This window comes from Dermacentor albipictus, chromosome 9 (assembly GCF_038994185.2).
Source record: "Dermacentor albipictus isolate Rhodes 1998 colony chromosome 9, USDA_Dalb.pri_finalv2, whole genome shotgun sequence".
Lineage (NCBI taxonomy): Eukaryota > Metazoa > Arthropoda > Arachnida > Ixodida > Ixodidae > Dermacentor > Dermacentor albipictus.
The window spans coordinates 6008114-6022006 of NC_091829.1; the positions used below are offsets into that span (position 1 = coordinate 6008114).

At 41.0% G+C, this 13893-nt stretch overlaps 2 protein-coding genes across 6 annotated transcripts in view; one reads left to right on the forward strand and one right to left on the reverse strand.

The window, feature by feature from the left end:
* The window catches only part of kermit (PDZ domain-containing protein GIPC-like protein kermit), a 193726-nt gene that overhangs the window by 86392 nt on the left and 93441 nt on the right, over positions 1 to 13893 (forward strand). The window lies entirely within an intron of this gene.
* The window catches only part of LOC135906085 (RUN domain-containing protein 1), a 70078-nt gene that overhangs the window by 10164 nt on the left and 46021 nt on the right, over positions 1 to 13893 (reverse strand). The window contains exons 12-18 of one of the 5 annotated variants that reach the window (XR_010565624.2): positions 13100 to 13195; positions 10529 to 10639; positions 10348 to 10440; positions 7040 to 7137; positions 6804 to 6898; positions 5919 to 6110; positions 3524 to 3612 (exon numbers count right to left, since the gene is read on the reverse strand). Coding sequence is in view for 1 of the 5 variants with exons in the window: in XM_065437250.2 (XP_065293322.1) it covers positions 6004 to 6110; positions 6804 to 6898; positions 7040 to 7137; positions 10348 to 10440; positions 10529 to 10639; positions 13100 to 13195 (600 nt within the window). In the remaining 4 variants the exon portion in view is untranslated. Of the gene's footprint in view, positions 1 to 1218; positions 6111 to 6803; positions 6899 to 7039; positions 7138 to 10347; positions 10441 to 10528; positions 10640 to 13099; positions 13196 to 13893 lie in introns of those variants that run through there. The other 4 variants (XR_010565622.2, XR_010565625.2, XR_010565621.2 and 1 more) reach the window with 4 other exon arrangements.

The window sequence follows — 13893 nt, forward strand, 5'->3', positions numbered from 1 at the left end:
ACTAAAGTGGCCAATATCAATGCATTATGCACAGGTCTGAAATAATGCCACTAATTTATGAGTAGGGCTTTATTGCAAAACCATCGTAAACACTGTAAAAGTTTCAAGTAAGCTGTAACTCGTATATCACATTTGTACGCTTTAGGAGCCCTAACAGATGCAGTTTGCAAAATATCTGGATATCTGGTTTTGGTGCGAAGTTTGCTCTGCTGGAAGTCTTTTTTTTTTCAAATGCAACAAATTTCTTTCACATCAGTCTAGCAGTTGTCTTAGAAGAGCATTTCTGCATTTTACATGCATTTGAATTGATTATGTGGAATCCCATTTGGTTAGGATTAAACATAGTCAAAAACAACAAATGGCCACAAACATAATAAGAAGGGTAGCAGTTTGGGCTAGCTGGCATTCCATAGATAAATAAGTTTAAAGCGCGAACGAAGATGAGACGAGCAGAAAAAGTGCTTATCTGTGTTTTTGATCCTCTCTTCTTCGTTTGCACTTTAAACTCATTAAAACATAAGCTCTCACCTTGTTCACAATGAAAGGAAAAGGAACCAAAGGTTGATTACATGAATAGACTGTGAAAGCCAAAACGTTTTAATGTTTGTTGTCAGCGTCCATTTTCCTTCTTTCTTTTTGTGCAATCTCATATATTGCTCTACTCAGAAAAGATTAGGACAAGGTGTGCCTTTTGAGCGTTTGATTAACATATTGCAGTGTCCTTCAGAATGTAATCAAACATCTTGGATTATGTGCTTCAACAGATGAGTGGCCAGAAAAGTGAAATATCTGCTGCCAATAAAGTGTGCGATCATCACACAGTGCACCATTGTCAAGGATGATCACTGATCTTATTTCAATGTAAAGACGGCAGCGTGAGGCCCAATGCTTCTGCTGATCGTCGAAAAAGGGCAGACAAGCTACAATGGTTGTGCTAAAACCACAGAACAGTCCTTACAAGACAAACATGTATACCATACTCGTCTGTGTGCATGCTACTGGCTAGCAGACAGCATGAGGTGCAATCCACTATAACCCCCAAGTTCGAGCTTCATGTCCAAGTTAATGTAGTTCTGCCAGAATCCTCTGGGTAATGACGTTGCTCAGTCTCATGGTGAACAGTAACAATAAGGAGCAGTTTCCTTAAATCTTCAAATGAGAATGACGATCTGAGGAGGTATTTACCCATCAATTTAGAAGCAACACAGTAACCATGTGCACATTGAACGTTTTATTAACAAACCCTGTTTATTTTACACGGTTACATTTTAACATATGTGCACATACACCAAACTTGAGCCAGCTTAGATATGCAATCATTGTCAACATCTTGTATGCTATCAACAGTTATTTTTCCCCGTAGCAATTAAGTAACCATTAAACACAAAATGTACATACCTTAGATTGTAATTGATTATGTAATTCCTATAGACAACACACTGAAGTCAAAACTCTAACCTTAAGTAGTTAGACAAGTGATGATTTCAAAACTCATCATTATCCAATATGTACATTAATGACATAAAGAAATGAAACAGTTTTTAGAATGCCAACCGAAACACTGCTTCCTCTGTAACATCAAATGCAGTGAAACACCTTTCAAGGAATGGTTACACCATGGTGCTTTCACATTCCACATGCTTGTTTAATAAGCATAGAAGTTCAATCATTTCAAGATATCTTCATGAACTTGAGCAGTTATGCACAAGAAATCGAATTAGACATTTGTGTAAACATTATTTACTAGTACAGAACACACTTAATGCAAAAACATCACTGCTCATGCTGTCGGGTAAAATTGTGGTACAATGCAATCTTCAATATATAATATACAATGAACGTCTTGAAGCTGTGGGTACTATATTGCTATAGTACAGTAAACTTCAATGCATGCTTAATTCCTTGGAGAAGTTGAACACATATAATTTATCATGCCAATTAAGTTTGTATTGGCTCAAAAACGGCTGATGCTATGCTTACTTTTCAATTGAAGTAGACTGCAAAACAGTCATCAGCAGTGCAAAGAGTGCATGCTAAATACAGGGTGTTTCAGCGAACACTTTCAAAAATCTTTAAAGGTTGCCTGTGGCAGATGTCACAATTCTAGTTCATGAGCCGGTCTACTCAAAGCGACAGACAATACTTGCACAAGAAATTGATATGCAAAATCGACGAATTAATAAAAATTCACAAATTAAGTTTCTAATTAATTAAATTATGGCCCATATTGCAATTTACAAATTCTAGCCGTGGAGTTCACAAGGCGGATTCACTTGGAATGAATTTTCCAGATGACACCAGTTTCCTGAACTTTGTGGAGAAATGCATTGGAGTTCCATTACGTGTGTGCTTCAGTGCATGAAATGACGTTTCGTAAACAAGTTAACTGGAACAGCAATGCATTTCTCCGCAAAGTTCGGGATTTTATGTCTCGAAACTGGTGTCGTCCTGAGAATTCATTCCAAGTGGATCTGCCTTGTGAAGTTTACTGCTAGAATTTGTAAATTGCAATATGGGTCATAAGATAATAAGCTTAAAAGTTAATTAATGAATCCTCATTAATTATTCGATTTTGCATTCCAATTTTTCTTGCAGGCAGTGTCCGCCGCTTCGAGTAGACCGGCTCATAAACTAGAATCGAGCTATTTGCCACAGGCAACATTAAAGAATTTTGAAAACGTTCGTCAAAACACCCTGTATGCTCTAAGATGTTATTTGAATCACACAGTTCACAAAAAATGCTAGAAGTAACCCAGTTCTTGTGCCTTTATGAAGTGGCTGAAGCAGATGAAGAGATTAGGACAGTCACAAGTTGCCGCAGATGTTTCACTAGTTTCACATGAAGTAGTTGAGAGTTTTGATGGCAAGCAAAGACAGACTCGTCCCTGGCTTTAGAGGCCAGAGATGATGGTTTTACTCACAGAAGTCCCTCAGCTCTTCAATGCCTGTCTATGGAGAGCAGGCTTGTGTGAACGTAGTAGTTACCACTGTAATTAAGTAATGCTTCTCTGCAACTACTTATGTACAATTTCACAATCAGCCAACAACGCACCTATTATTAAATTATTAGTTTCAATGTTCCAAACCAACATTCCATCTGTAGTGGGGAGCTCCGGATTAAATTCAGCCAGCTGGACGTCTTTAACATGCACCTAAGTTTGCATTCGAATCCCATCAAAATGTGGAATTGTTAAGGTGTGTGTTGTTGAAGCTCATTAACTAATCTAGTCGTGGAACAACAATACCTTTTGAGGAAAAGCATCATGATTAGGCACATTCGTGAATACAGTGCTTACTAAGTGACAAACAAAGGCCCATTCCAGCTAAGCGGCTGATATTTCCAAAGAAGCAATACTGACTATGCGCACCAGCCTGTCAATTCTATGAAGGATAAAATGAAGTTTGTGAGGTTTTGAAAGACCTCTACCGACTAGGTCATAGCAGCACTAACTGTCGAGCTTTTGCTGCACAAAATAAGCGTGGAACAACATAGTACTAGCATAATTTAAAGAAATTTACTCACTTGAAGAATGCAGTGGCCACAGCCATCTTGGTAACAAGCTAACCTAGAGTTTGCCCAAGATGAACTCAGCGTGCCATGCACATACAACTCTGTAGAGAGAGAGATAATGTGGCTACCTGTGCAATTATATGTCTATCCAATGATCAACATCTATGTTGATCATTTTTTTTCCAGATACAACCTTAAACATCTGGCATTATAGATGAAAATGCACTACTGCTGATACTTAGCCTGTATCACTGTAATGTAAGATCCATTTCAAACTGAAAAAGGAAGAAACGTTACTGCTGTAGTGTTCTTTAACAGCTGGAAATGGATCTAAAGAAACAGTAATGCAGGCTAAGTTATGACTGCAGGTAAGATGTGCACATTCATTCAGAAGGTAATACTTAAAACTAAACAGACCAGATAACCATAGTTAAGGGGGCATTGTAAAACAATGGTTTAGAAAAATACAAACAAAACGAAAAGAAAATGCGATGTACCGATTCTACATGACTCAAGTGTATTGAAAACCTTTGATGTAAAATTTGGTACACTTTTAAAATCTTCATACTGTGGTAGCAAATAATATATTCAAAAGGCATATTTATGCCATACGAACAACACAGCAATATGTGGAAGTCTAGATGGCAACAAAATACAGGATGCTTTAAAGAATTTAAGAAGAGTTTAAGGAGTTAGTTAGGAACAAATTCGTTGCCGACAATTCAGTTGTCTGTTATGTATGAACACCAGATAGAGCACTTGGGATGCAGCTTATAATGTGCCACTTTACAGAGAACAGGAAAACCAGCAGCCGGTTTGCCAATGTCAGGGTCAAACTAGCAGGTAGCAAAAGCTGGCCACGTGGCTACCTTATCACCTTCTAACCCACAACCTACAGATGTGGTGAACAGGAGAATGAACAGTGAAATTTGTTTTAAACTAATGGCTGCTCACAATGTATGGATCCAAGCCTGTTATAAATAAGTGCCAAGATGCTGTTTCACTGAACATTTTTGTCTCGTAGAACACTTTCGTAAACATTTCACATACCTTGAGCAACTACGGCCTATTGAATGCAAACTTGAGTGCTCACTATCCTATTGCTCAGCAGGACCTATCACGTGTCTCTCTGAATCTATAATCCCAAACAAGATTCAACAACGGCATTAGTTTTTGAAACAAAAAGGACACAGCCACTTCATATGTCTGAAAGTGCAGTATTGCAGTTCCAGCTGCACCCGACTCACTGTGAATTATTTGAACAAACCAACAGTATTTTTTCTCATTACTAGTGGATATCTTAAACCACTGCTACCAAAATCAAAGCCCAATTTTAAAGCAATCAAATAGCAGTTGTACACTGACAGTTGTCAGGCTGGTGATGGTCGGAGTATTGCCACACTGGCTCCTCTTCAAAAACATACGAAAAAAAAAAAAATCTTGAATATGATGAGTAGTGTGCACTGCTAAGCAAAAAAATAAAAAAGAAAGAAAAGTTACCTTCATTTGATTCACATGCTACCAACTACCTACAGTTACCTTATTTTTTTCGAAGAGCCACCAAATTAAGCGCGTCATCTCAAATGTGTTCGAGATGTCTGTCTAAAAGGGGTATAAAATGTCCGCAATTTCACTTTTACCTGTCACTACTGCAATTGTTTCTTGAAAGACATGCGTACCTTTCCTGCAAATACAATAGATGACACTTCTTCATTACCCAGTGTTCAAAGTAACAGTAGACGACAACGCTAGATACAATGGAGCCCACACTTTCTTGCAGTTACATTAAAATAAGATAAAAAGATAGCCTAAGTGACTAGATGTGTGGAGTAAAAGATGTGTGGGGTATGGCACTTACTTCTAAATCAACAAAGAAAACATGATACCCTCAGTTGTAATTCTAAAAGCTGCCTTGTGCAATCTTAAACAAGCCTGCAATGTCAACATATTTGCTTCTTAACTAAACATGTAACAGAAAGCTATGCCGTAAAGCTTTCCCCTAATCACTCAATTGACTATCACTCACTTTCAATTACATTTCAGTCTACCAACCATCAACTAACATAACTGTTGCCACTCGTCAATGATAATTCCATGACTAGACCATATAGAATAGAATGGGATATTGTAGAGTCAGAGACCAAATCCTGTCATGCATTTGGCCAAATGTAGTTTAAAGAGAGAGCAGCACTTCCCCTACTGCGAACTCCCCTCAAAGTTAGAGCAGCTACACTCATTGCTACACACATAAAAATCGGCACACCTCACAGCGGAAGCCTGTGGAGTTTAAGTCTACATCCATGGCAGCTCCAAGGCATTGCATGAACACATTTGTCTTGTTTTACACGACATATTCACAGTAAAAAGAACATTTTCAATGATTTTCAACAAGAACTTGGCCTCTTACATTAGCCCTCGCAGCACAATGCCGGGAGATAAAAGTTCATCTCGAAGACAAGTGGCACCTCTTCCCCTACAGGAGTTGTGGCACATCAAAAAGCATCCTTGATATTCTGCAGTTGGCGAACAGCCAAGTCAACAGGAAGATCAAAGTCAAATCCTGTTAGCCGGTCAAGAGACCGTAGGGCATCATCAAAACCTTTGGAAGAAAAAGAAAGAGATGACAAAGACAGAAGTATTCCATAAGCAAACACAACATAGTCTGGACACATTTAAGAATCAAATACCTGTCTTGAATAACAATACAATTTTCTCACGCACAGTGTTTGCATCAGTGGCAAGTCAACATTATCTAAAAGGGATAAGCGGGCTAGTTGGTGGTCGTTACTGGAATGCATCATGTAACCGCACAAAAACAAGGGACAAAGAAGGAACACACAGGACAGGCGCGAAACTTCAACTCAACTTCAACTTCAAGGCAGTTGAAGTTCCGCGCCTGTCCTGTGTGTTCCTTCTTTGTCCCTTGTTTTTGTGCGGTTACATGATGCATTCCAATACCAACATTATCACCATGGAAAGAAAGAATGGCTTGTTGGTAAAACCATACCAGGTGCTATGTGCTGCTGCATGCAAAATTTCCCTCTTCATGCTCTACGCGCTGTGTTTACACATTTAGATAACTGGCAGAGTTTAGTAGTCTACCGTCAATGGCCTACACACAGAACGAAAAAGTTGATAACACACACCCTGCTTAAATCAAACATGCACTCTTCTTTTTTTAAAACCGCTTATGGTGTATCTCTTGACAATTTAACAATCAAGTCCTTCTAAGCTTTATAACATTCTTTCTAGTAAGATGTGCCAGAACAATCCTGATTGAAATTAAACTCACCTGCTTTCCGCACATAGCTCCAATGAACATAATAGCGTTCAACAAGTGGTATGCACTTGAAAAGTAATTTTAGCCAGGCAACTAGCCGCTTTTCGCTGTAAGGCAATCGGACAGAAGGTTTACTGTTTCACTGTGGTCTTCTTTTCTCATTTCAAGATTTCAAATGAGAAAGAACACACATTTTTCTGAATATTTAAAACCCTGTGCCAGAAATGTAGTGTCAAAACAGTGCTTACTTGAGGGCTGCACACACAAATGCCTTGAAGTGAGAATCATAGCTGCGCTTCAGTGGTGTATGACTTGATATGATACTGTGAACTGCTGTCAGCAAAGCCTGCATAAATGTCACAAATAAATTAACACACCCTGTAAATTCATAACATAGACTGTCAGTTTTAACAGATGACACAAAAATCTGCAATGTTTTTCCACTATTGGTAAATATTCAATAGACATATTGAAGTATGAAAGAAAGCAAATGTATTAAAACAACTGATTTTACAACAAATAGCAAAACACACTAATGAAAATACTGATTCCAGGAATCTCTGGTGACAGCAAGAAGCTAACATAGATACTGCACAGAAAGCAGCTGGTAGTGTAGGCAATTTGATGTAGGTCAGCATTAAAAAAGTTGCATGTAACCAGCCCAATGTTCGCCCAGTGACCTTGCATTGGCTGAAGTACATTCTTCTTTTACTTATTAGCATTGGTGTAGGCATGAAGGCATGAAGAACGAAGTTGACGGATAATTATGGACATAGGGAGAGAGTGTCTCGTCACTCCCTGACAGTCATGGCGAGTTGCCTAGCCTAGGCTCACCTACCCATTGTAACACAACCTGCTTGCTGCGAAGAAGCAGATTCTAACTAAACGCCTCGGCAATTTCCAGAATAGATGAGTGTCAGGAGACGCAACACTTTCAAATCTCTTGGAGCTACCGGCCTTATTTTACTGTGAACTACGGATGCCGTAATTTTCAAGAAGGCTTCTAGACAGGAAGCAGCTCTGCTTCGGACTGCCTGCCTCATCAATTCAAGACTGTGATCAAATAACAATATGTGTCGCATGATGACTACAATACCATGATCACAAGTTTCTTCCAAACATCTCTTCAAACAAGCCGGACAGCAGGTCACCGAGAAAGTGAGTGAAACTTGCATCATATGATACTATCGAAGTTCTAGAGCAAAGCTTTATTCCTGTATTTTTAAATATAGAATAATATAGCATGCCCACAATGCCAAAAGCATGATTGAGTGATAGGCGACTTGCAAAATAGGCCATGGCCAGACCACTCACTAAAGGATCTGGCTGGAAAACAAAAGTTATCTCCGCTGTTACCTGGGCTGCAACAAGTCTGGCCAGCAAATGAGAAGACACATGATAGTGCGCTGCCTTGTTTATTTTTTGGCCTTGTTTATAGCGCTGTTGGTTTCTGATTTTACAAGTTGTGTGCCAGCTAGGTCATCAACATACATTATATAAATACATCAATTTGTAAAATAAATTGCAGTTTTTTTTAATATCATCATTTTTAAAAGTAGCATAAGGATGATAGCACAAATTAACGCAAAGTGGCTGCAAGCCTTAGCAATGAAACGCTTTTGTCAGAAGTTAAGCAAACTGTCGTTTCAGCAACGTAAACACACGCATCCTTGTTGTTAAAGCAATCTTGTCCGGGGAGCTGTAGTTGTCTTTGCATAGTGTACAACCTCCGCATAAACAGTGCGTGTGTGTGTGCGCGCATGCGCGCGCGCGCGCGTGCCTTCTCCCTCAAACAAATTTCTGACTACGCCACTGTTTATTATAAAGAGGTAGTTTTTATCTTTTAATATTCCCACTTTGATGTCCAAGTATTATTATACAACACAAGCAAACAAACAATCTAACCTTCTTCCTGTTCTGTCATCTTTTCTGTGTTCTTCTAAGGTGTTTCTTCTTTTTCCCCAAGCACTGGAAGTATCTCAGATGTGTAAAAATTTAATGGTCTGCACACCACCATCCATCAATCATGTGTTTTCGATAACAACCCAACTTTCACACTTAAGCCCATTACCAAAAATTAATACTTAAAACGTTTTCCAATTAGCTGTGCAGTTATGTATTACACAAAACTTTCGAGTTACACAAGGCACACAGCAAGGTATACTGTGCACATTTCATGAATGTGGATTTTAACTTAGTAACGCCTGCTGTAGGGCAAGCTGATGCATGAGTAGAAGGGGGTTGAGGTGTAAAATAAGACAACTAAGAGGTTGTTCGCATCTATTCTTAATCCTCAACGCCTTTCTAGTGGATTGTAATTGCTTCTGTAACGACAGCCTCAAGTTATGTCAGACACATCTGTATGTTGTGCATTATAAAAAAAAAGTCTGCTAAGAGAAGAACACATTTACAGTGTACCCAACACTCTGCAAAGAGCGGCTATTCCATGCATGAAGCAATAACTTGTACTGTACACATATTCCCTGCAGCCACAAATTATAGTGGACTAGCAATAAATTCGTCAAAACTACATAATCTTATTTCAAGGTGCTGCAGACTCTACTGAATGAAACTCAATGTAGTAGGATGATGCTTTGTGCATCTTCTATTGAGTCCTCATAGTTAGAGTAATTAAATATCAGTTCATTGTAATTGCTGCAAGACACGAAAAAAACTTCCTTCGCCCAAGAGTTCTAAGCTGGGCTAGTTAGTTTAAGTTCACCATGGCGAAACAGTGCAGACAATGAGATGGGTGAAACAGACAAGTCAATGCTCTGGCAATAAATTTATTTTTTATTCAGAGTCATACAACAGAAAAGGCACAATACTATATATAAGTGATTTGGTCGGCTGGCCGGAAGAAGAGGAAAAGATGATTTAAGAGTATTTAACTGAAAACAGGCCAAGAGCAGGACAAATGCAGAAGTATAACCTGCTCTTTCATTATTTATTTTTCACCGCTTTTCCTTTCCTTTCCTTTTCTTGACTATGAATAAAAAGTCAGTTGATAGTCAGTGTATAGTCTTCTCTGTTTCACCCATCCTATTGTGTACGTTGTTTTGACATGGTATTCTTTTGCCATCGCTGATGAAGCAGGGCACATAGAACATGCCATCAAACATTATACCTTCAGCAAAATGACTGTGTACAGCAGCAATACACAGCAAACTGAAGTGAAATAAGGCCACATAGAGTGTGCATGACGTTCAATTTACCTGAAGCTGAATATATTATAGCCCTTGAGCAACCGCACGGAAAACCAGGTTAATATTGAACTGGGGTCTCTTATTGTGCACCTAAAGTATTTCCTTAATTCTCCTAATGACCCTCAACGGTGGCTTAGTGGCTATGGTGTTGCTGTGCTAAGCACGAGGCCACGGGATCAAATCCTGGCCGCGGCAGCCACACGTGGCTTTTTCCTTGCCACCATTGTACAAAACTGACAAAAACAAGCTGTGTACACAAATGTGCACATAGTGACTGAAGTGCATATACATTTACAATGTATTGGGCAGGTTAGAGATGATGACACAGAGAAAAAGACAGAGCAGCTCACATGCTTTGGTGTCTCCATTGTCGAGGCAACAATGTCCAAGTTGAAACTTTCCGACAACTTGCGCGCTGGTGAAGCATTGTACTGCGCACCATTCTGGCACATTGAAGAAAGAAATATGCCAGTCAGCTTGCTGTTTGTCACAGCATGTGCACACGATAATTGGACACGGCGCAAAGCTCACTTTGATCTCGTAATACTTGAGGATGAGGTCCCATGCATGCAGCAGCGAGGGTGCGCTTGCAGACCGCAAGGTGAAGCAGCCCAGGGGCACAAGGCTGCTGCTCTGGCCAATCTGAAATTAACAAATAAGCAAAACAAGAAAACATAATGCACTCATGACAACTCTGAATACAGTCAAACCTCATTATAATGAATTCACATCCAACACAGATACTTTAATTGTTCCTGTTATCATGAAAGGAATACATTCATCACACGCTGATATCGGCAAAAAAATTTCAGATTTACTGCCCAATTGTAGGCAGTAAATCTGCCTGATGGCACTTGTTTGACATTTATAGAAAGAAACGTGATGTCCCCTATGCACATTTATTAAGTAATCACATTTGCATATTGAGTCAGGTATGGAAATGGCTGACAATTTACGTAAGTCTTTCGTTCCAAGTAGCCTATATTTAAATGCATAGACTCTATGGCTTGCCATATCAATCAATGAATCACAAGACAGATCACAGTGTCATAAGCCATTAAGCTCAAGCATTTAGAATGAATGTGTTGCCCACTCTTAGTTTGGTATGAACAGTATCATAGAGCAGTCTGGTGCAATCACTAGAGCAAAATTTGGTGGAAAAACAAGAAAGAAACAATTCAAATTCAAACAAATAATGAAGTAATGAGCTAACATTGCTTGGCTTTATCACATATGGCTAAATTTTGCTTGCCTCAGAAATTTCAATGGTGCACAAATGAGCAAGCAAGAGGCCGAAAGATATTAATCATGCTCACTTACGAGCACAATGTACAGCAAGACTTGTGAAAATTTAATTCAATATAGACGGCACAAGACACATTGCTTTAACAATAAAAATTTGGCATTATATTTCTATTTCTTTGAATTCCAAATACAATCTGTATCAGCTCTACATACAGGGCTTTGACAGAACATTCGACAGCAAATTCAAAGATTCTCAGGTTGCTTTTGTCCACCCGCCACGTCGCCGCCGCGTTAAGCCCAACTCGCCGGTCGTTAGGCCTCCGACTGTGCCGGCTGTGTCTCGACGGCCTGTCGCGCCTTGGCGCAAACCGTTGCCTTCGCTATGGATATCCAGGTCATCGGCCAGGATATTTCGCCGGAAGAAGTGACCGCCCAGTCTGGCTGGCTCACTGCCTGATCCCGCCGCACAAAACGGGGCACGGACAATTAGACCCCGACCACTGAATCATCTCAAGCTCCAAGTAACCGGCCCCGCTCTCGGGCGAGGCAGCCTGTTAAAGCTCAAGTTTTGAAGGCGGGGTGCATGCCACCGCTTCTGACGGAGGATATCAAGATTGTCATCCGCCCCAAGGACGCCCTTCATATAGCCAAGATCGGCAGTCCCGTGGTGACCGCAGCCATTCTCCAAGCAGCCAAACTCACGGACGAAGAAAGCTTAGAAGCATATTCGGGCAGAATACGCAACAAGACATTGTTGTCGTCAGCACACCACGCCCAGACCATACAGACCGGTATGCTCGCATCTGCTCTATCCAAGTGAACGGCGTCACCCACGAGGTGAATGCCTATGAAACCGCAGCTGAGCACACAACGAAGGGGGTCATCCATGGGATCCCACTCGCGGAGACCTCCCAGCAGATCCACAACAATATTGTCACTGCCCGAAACCCGACAACCTAGGCAGCCAAGCGCATCGCCTCTACTACAACAGTGATCATCGCTTTTGACTGACTGGATGTGCCTTATCAGGTCCGCTACGGCTCCACGTTACTCCCATGTTTGCTATATTGGAAGCAAATTGACATTTGTTGCCAGTGTGGCCACCTTGGATACCGTATGGGCGTTTGTCCCTACCCAAACAACAAGATATGCCGAGGCTGCGGTGTCCATAACCCCCCCTGCCGACCACAACTGTAACCTTAAGCGCTCCCTCTGTGGTGGTCCCCATCTCACCAGGGACAAAAGCTGTGCCGCTCGTTATAAAACCCTGTACGTCATCCGCAAGCGTATTGGGGAATGACGAGCAACCAGCCAAGCCATCGATATATAAGCCGGCCCGAGAACCAGGCCACGCTCCCGCACACCGTCAAGGGGGAGCCGTTCCCGCTCCAGAACTCCATTTCGATCCAGGCAACAACACTTCAGATCCTGGTCTGCATCGGCTTCACGCATCACATCTACCAACAACAACAAAGCTATGCTATAGTGCATTATTTGCCTGTTTCGTAAAGAATAAGTCAAACATATGCACCATTTGCGGTAACACCAGACAAAAGCTGCCAACTTTGACAAAACAAGACTGGAGAGCCATCTCCCACTGTAACACTAAAAGAGGACATACGCCGAGATTCTGAAAAATGACCACCATTCTGCTGCACCGACATTAAAATTATTTTGTCGGTCATTGCCACTATAATGCATATTCCTGATCGGTTCCGTACAAAACAGGCAAATATTGCACCAAACTGCCTGTTCCATGAAATGTTGCATCTGTGTAAACTTTTAGCATGGATGAGCCAGTGGTTTAGCTAAAGGAGTGGAAGGAGTGGAAGGCAGTTGTGACAAAGTTTCACTCACCTCCATCAATCCATGCTGCATCAAGTCACGTAGGGCAGTGGCCAGATCTTTTCTGACAGCACTAGTCAGTTTCTCATTACACAGCACAGCAGGTGCCTGCACAATTGCACAATTCAGAGGAACTGTTTTCTCCCACCACAATGCAGACACTCACTCAAGATGTGCTCCCACAGCTCAACTAAAACTTGCAAGCCAATGTTCACAAAATTTCAAGTGTGAAGACAGCCACTCAGCAGTTTGCTAGGTCCCTAAATGTGTAGGTTACATGTAGCACAACGTTTCACTAGAACAAGCCGCTTCAGGCACTGGATAGTCGGCACAGAACCAAATTCAAGACGCTGCTATACATGTTGCTTGCACAACATGCAGTGGCTTCTACATGTTTAAACTTTACTGCCAAGGGTAAAGCATTTGGGCTAAACCAGAATGTCATCCTGAAATTTTTGCTCGTAGGAAAGCCACAGACTGGCAATAATTATGAATGCAGCAATGATTGTGACAAACAAGCTGCGGGTCTAGCAATCAAATATGTTCTCATTTCCTAGAGGGAAATTGCAGCATATCTTGGACAACACATAAGAGCGAGGAGGGGGGAAGGAGAGAGAGAAAACATTTATTCGGACCATCGAGGTGGTTGCTCTTGAGGTTGAGTGAATGGTGTCCTCATTCCAGGACTCCACTGGCCATGGCTGCTCGACGTACTTGCTGGACGAGAGCTTCTTGTCCCGCCAGGGTATCGCCGGTCAGCTGTACCTCCCACCGCTCAAATGACGTGCTAGGAGTCTTTAAGTGTT